This window comes from Centrocercus urophasianus, unplaced genomic scaffold (assembly GCF_019232065.1).
Source record: "Centrocercus urophasianus isolate 14NV4802_14NV808 unplaced genomic scaffold, USGS_Curo_1.0 seq_54, whole genome shotgun sequence".
NCBI classification, from domain to species: domain Eukaryota; kingdom Metazoa; phylum Chordata; class Aves; order Galliformes; family Phasianidae; genus Centrocercus; species Centrocercus urophasianus.
In genome coordinates this window covers 417465-422978 of record NW_024885133.1, presented here as the reverse complement: position 1 = coordinate 422978, position 5514 = coordinate 417465, and the positions used below count along the sequence as shown (strand labels likewise).

Below are 5514 nucleotides of genomic sequence, written 5' to 3'. Positions count from 1 at the left end.
GTTAGTTAGAGCAGCCGGTGCTGTGCAATATTCTGCTCTTCTCAGGAGGGTCAGGCATAAGGAAAGGATCAAACAGGGCGAGCAGGGCCGTCCTTGGACGGTACAGAATATCTAACAGCTGCACTTAGGTTAGGTGGTGAGAAGAATAAGCAACTGTGAGTCAGTCTCGTGGTTGAAGTCGAGGTCAGGGTGGACTCTGGGGTAGCAGCAGTGCGTGGACACCTCTGTTCATGGAGATGTTGGCCCTTCTTGCTGATGTTTGGCTGGTCCCAAAGCCCACGTGTGCTGCGGCGTGACAGGTTGTCAGTAACACACGAGTGCAAGTGAACGTTTTGGATGTGTCTTTTGTGCTGGGATAAGGGAATACAACCGAGGTACTGATGTCATGATGGTCTGTGTGGCTGTCGAGCTGGGAATTTGCTTTCAAACTGCTTTGTGTTACAGTATCTCCCCCAGCATGCTTTGTAGGTATACCACATATTGTTTTAATTTAAAACCAGCCTGTCTCTCTTGTTCTGTTTTTAGCATGGCTGACAAGAACAGCACCCTGAAATGCACGTTCTCTGCTCCTGGCCACAGCACCACTCTACTGCAGGGACTGGCCTCGCTCCGAGCTCAGGCTCAGCTGCTTGATGTCATCCTCACTATAAATAATGAAGTGTTTCAGGTTCATAAAGTTGTCTTGGCTGCCTGCAGTGACTATTTCAGGTGAGAATCTGATAGGGAAGCAGGCACTGTTACCTCTCCCCTGGGTTTCTGTTTCCCCATCCTCTCCTACCCCGACCTCCCCACCGTGCCCCAACATCACCCCCCCGCAGCCCTTTGAGGTATGGTTTGCACCACACGTGTCAGTGGGATTCCCTGGAGGCGTGTGGAGGTGTGGGGTCTGTCCCTCTGCGTTCTGATGAGGTTGTTCTGGGTTGAGTCTGGGCTGAGACCCATCTCAAGGGCAGGTCTTGAAGCCACCCCGAGGAGGATGAGGCGTTTTGTGCGTGTGTTCCCCAGCCCATAGGGAACGGCTGTCCCTCTCTGTGTCTGTAGAAAGCCAAAGCATGGAGATGAGCTTCCTTTGCCAAATTAAGGCACGGTGAACCAATTGCAGAGCAGGGAGTTCAGTCTAAAGTGAAAAATGGAGTTCATCCATCTTGCCTCCACTGAAGTCTTGTCTGACAGTTCTGTGGCACGGGGTTCTCTCCCCATTCAGCAGCCCCTTGACACGCAGGTTCCTTCCTGACCTGAGCAGGTGACCAGGAGCACGGCACGTAGGCCTCGAATGTCCCAGTTCTTCAGCTGCTCCAATGGTGTCCTTCTTAAGGACCCTCACATTTTCCAGGCTGTTCCCTTCTCTCTCCCTTCTGACTCCCCTCGGTAACATAAACCTTCCGAGCTTATCGCTCTCCCTAACCGGCATGCAATTAATGATGGAGCTGATCTTCCACCAAATGCTAATAGCACTATTTGTATTCATAAATGCTGTATGCAGTGCCACTGTTAGTGTGTTTTCCCTGTTGAAATGTAATTGCTGAGCGGGTTTCTTGCTATAAGGTCTGTGGCATTAAGTAAGGTTGTCCTGGGGAACAATGGCAGAATAATCTAGCTTTTGAAAATGCACTTTATGCAGAAGAGGGGAGGGAAAAGAGTGAAATTGAAGCATTTATACCATCAGCGTTTTAAAACCATAACACTTTCTCAAGGAATGGCATTTTATTTGGTGGTTTGTCTTCATCATGGCAACGGCGATGCTTTCCTTTGCTTATGCACAGCCAGCTCTGTACAGCTAATGCATGAGCACACACACATGCCTGCATCTCCTCTGGGGCAGGGGATCAGGCAGCATGCTGTTTGGTGACATGGGATCTGCAGGGGGATTTTAGCAGAGTGCTCTCATCTGCTGTATGGACAAATAATTGCGAACAGCGTTCCTGGTCACTCGGTTACAGAAAACTGATTTCATGTGCAGATATTTCCTTATTTAGGTCGTTCAGCTTTCTGTAGGGTTGTGCTGGACGGCAGCAGTTCTTCTAGCCTGGTTTGGACAGGAAACTTGGAACTCCTGTCTTTTGATAGCGTTCCCAAGGTATTTCTCTATTCCTGTGTTGATGCTAAAGAGGAAGAAGGTCTGTTCAGCATTTGCTCTGAGTAATTTGCATCATAAAGTCGTTGCAGCTCTGACAGTGTGCCTTCACAGTGAATTCACCTCTCAGACATGAAAAAGGAGGTTATCAATGGTGAAAAACTGGCCTAAAATGTGCAGGCAGTTTGAACGGTCTTTGGTGTGACAGCCTTTGTAGGCTTGCTGTGATGTTTGTACAACGATGCTGGGCGGTGAAACCGCGTGTCACCGTTCTTCAGCAACCTGGTTTGACTTTGCCTTCCGCAGAATCGCTCTGCTGCTGCTTCTTGAATGCTACACACAGCGCAAACCTTTGCCCCCCAGCCACCAATATGTAACAAAAACTGCTGAAACGTAATGTAAACCTATAAAAAACAATGTGCACTTATGTCCCCATCACGCCTGCAGGCCCCGTGCCTGGGAAACGCAGCCCTGCTTCAGAGCAGCAGTTTATGAGATGCCTGCGCAGTGCTCGGCGTGGTATGCGCTTCCTGTGGAATTTAGAAGCCTCCCAAGGAGGTGATCGAGGGCCTAATCTCAGCCTGGCCTGGTCAACTGATGTGCTTGCAGCTGTGCTGTAAGAAAATCGTTGTGTTTTTTTCTTTTTTAATTGCCTTCCAGCCCCCTGCTGTCGTACTGCAACATAACAGACGTTTTCTGAAGTGGTCGCAACTCCTATTTTCATAAGGCATTGGGAAGGAGCCTTGGAGAGGAGGTTCTGTTGTAATGACCAAAGCCTTGTGTAAATTCTATTTGCAATGGCAGCGTTGAAGCCCTTGGCTAACTCACCTCCGGTGCGATGGCGTTGCCTGAAGGCCCCTCTCAGGCCAGCTCAGGGGCTCGCTGACTTCTGAGCATGGATGTCTCCCCAAAGTATTTTCTTCTTTACGCTCACAAATCCTGCATAGTTGAAAATCAGGAAATTAGAGTTACGGATGCCAGCCTGTGCTGCTGCAGATCCCACTGTTGCTTTTGGCTGCTGAATATCAAGGATCCTTTGGTCCAGCACACAACGCTCCCTGCTCTGATGGCTCTGACCACTTCCTGGCACTTTGTCCTAAGAACCATTCCTGCATCCAGTGCCGGTGAAGCAGCACTGACAAACCCAACTGTGATAGCTGAATGTGACTTCTCAGTGCGTTGTTTATGCAAGCTGTATATCAGTAATTGCATGCTCTTTTTTTTCTTTTTTCTCCTGGCTTTTAGAGATTTAGCCTTGATTTATTCCCCCCCCCCCCATCCTTCCTAAGAGGTTCAGTATGTTTAAAAAAAATGAGAAGTATTACATCATTGACGCGCTATTAAAGAGGGGGAAATTTTTGTTTGTGTTCTTGACCTCCAGGGCGATGTTCACAGGCGGGATGAGAGAAGCCAGCCAAGATGTGATCGAACTGAAAGGTGTATCTGCAAAGGGACTGAAACACATCATAGACTTTGCGTACAGTGCTGAAGTGACTCTGGATCTTGACTGCATTCAGGACGTTCTGGGAGCTGCCGTCTTCCTCCAGATGGTGCCTGTCGTGGAGCTCTGCGAGGAATTCCTGAAATCTGCCATGAGCGTAGAAACGTGTCTCAATATCGGGCAGATGGCCACCACCTTTAGCCTCGCCTCCTTAAAGGAATCCGTCGATGCATTCACCTTCAGGCATTTCCTGCAGATCTCCGAGGAGGAGGATTTCCTCCACCTGCCTCTGGAGCGCCTCGTTTTCTTCCTGCAGAGCAATAAGCTGCAAAGCTGCAGCGAGATCGACCTGTTCCGCGCCGCCGTCCGCTGGCTGCAGTACGACCCCACGCGCCGTGCCAGCGCCAGCCAGGTGCTCTGCCACATCCGCTTCCCGCTCATGAAGTCCTCCGAGCTGGTGGACAACGTGCAGACCTTTGACATCATGGTGGAGGACGTCCTGTGCCGGCAGTACTTGCTGGAGGCCTTCAATTACCAGATCCTGCCTTTCCGGCAGCACGAGATGCAGTCCCCCCGCACCACCATCCGCTCCGACGTCCTGTCCCTCGTCACCTTCGGCGGCACTCCTTACACCGACAACGACCGCACCGTCAGCTGCAAGGTGTTCTGCCTGCCTGACGCCGGCGGGCGCCAGTTCAAGGAGCTGACGGAGATGGAGGTGGGCAGCAGCCATTCCTGCGTGGCCGTGCTGGACAACTTTGTCTACATCGTAGGGGGGCAACACCTGCAGTACCGGAGCGGCGAAGGAGCGGTTGATATTTGCTACCGTTACGATCCTCACCTCAACCAGTGGCTGCGAATCCAGGCCATGCAGGAGAGCAGGATCCAGTTCCAGCTGAACGTCCTGCACGGCATGGTGTACGCCACGGGCGGGAGGAACCGCTCGGGGAGCTTGGCTTCTGTGGAGAAGTATTGCCCCAAAGACAACGAGTGGACTTACGTGTGCTCCCTGAAGCGCAGGACGTGGGGGCACGCCGGGGCCACGGTGGGGGACAAGCTGTACATATCGGGTGGGTATGGGATTTCGGTGGAAGATAAAAAGGCCCTGCACTGCTACGACCCGGCCGCGGATCAGTGGGAGTTTAAAACCCCGATGAACGAACCCAGAGTCCTGCATGCCATGGTCAGTGCAAATAATAGGATTTACGCTCTGGGAGGCCGCATGGACCACGTTGACCGTTGTTTCGATGTTTTGGCCGTGGAATATTACGTGCCTGAAACAGACCAATGGACAACAGTGAGCCCCATGCGCGCAGGTCAGTCGGAAGCCGGCTGTTGTTTGCTAGAAAAAAAGATTTACATCGTAGGGGGGTACAACTGGCATCTGAACAACGTCACGAGCATTGTGCAGGTGTATAACACAGAAACTGATGAATGGGAAAGGGACCTGCATTTTCCAGAGTCTTTTGCTGGGATAGCATGTGCTCCTGTGATACTGCCACAGATCACCACCCAGAGATAACTGAGCTGCTGTGCAGGCCGTGGGGTCGCCTCGTGTTGCATGTCGTTGGGATGGCGTGTCGTTTTCCTTGTTTGCAAATGGTATCGTGCATTTTCTGGGTGAGGGAAGGAGAAAAATAGCTTGCGTTCCCTCCTCTGTGAAGTCCCTCCTCTTCTCTTACGTAGTGTTCTGGCAAGCGTGCTTCGTCAGAAGCACTTGTCAGCTAGTTAGACTTAGCAGATGTTACAGCTGGAAAAAGCTTTTCTCTTTTTTTCTTTATCTGAAAAGTGTGTGTGTGGGGAGGGGGGGTGGGAATGCATTCTGCCAACTTTCCATATTTTTAACAATATTACACATTGCAAACATTGACAGCTCAGGAGTAACTAAGTACTGTGGTATGTTTCAAAGAGTTCAGGTGTGATTTTTACTACTAGCTCCAAAAATCATTGTGTGTCGATTTGTTGTTTTTTAGCAAAGGAAAAAAAACCAAAACCTGTA

The 5514-nt window shown here is 50.6% G+C and overlaps 1 protein-coding gene across 1 annotated transcript; it reads left to right on the top strand.

Annotated features, from left to right (window-relative positions):
* Positions 1-209: 209 nt before the first annotated feature.
* Positions 210-5310, top strand: KLHL26 (kelch like family member 26). Its single transcript, XM_042835722.1, has 2 exons — positions 210-708; positions 3456-5310. The coding sequence occupies exons 1-2, from the start codon at positions 386-388 to the stop codon at positions 5035-5037; spliced, it is 1905 nt and encodes a 634-aa protein (XP_042691656.1). The 5' UTR covers positions 210-385; the 3' UTR covers positions 5038-5310.
* Positions 5311-5514: the final 204 nt, after the last annotated feature.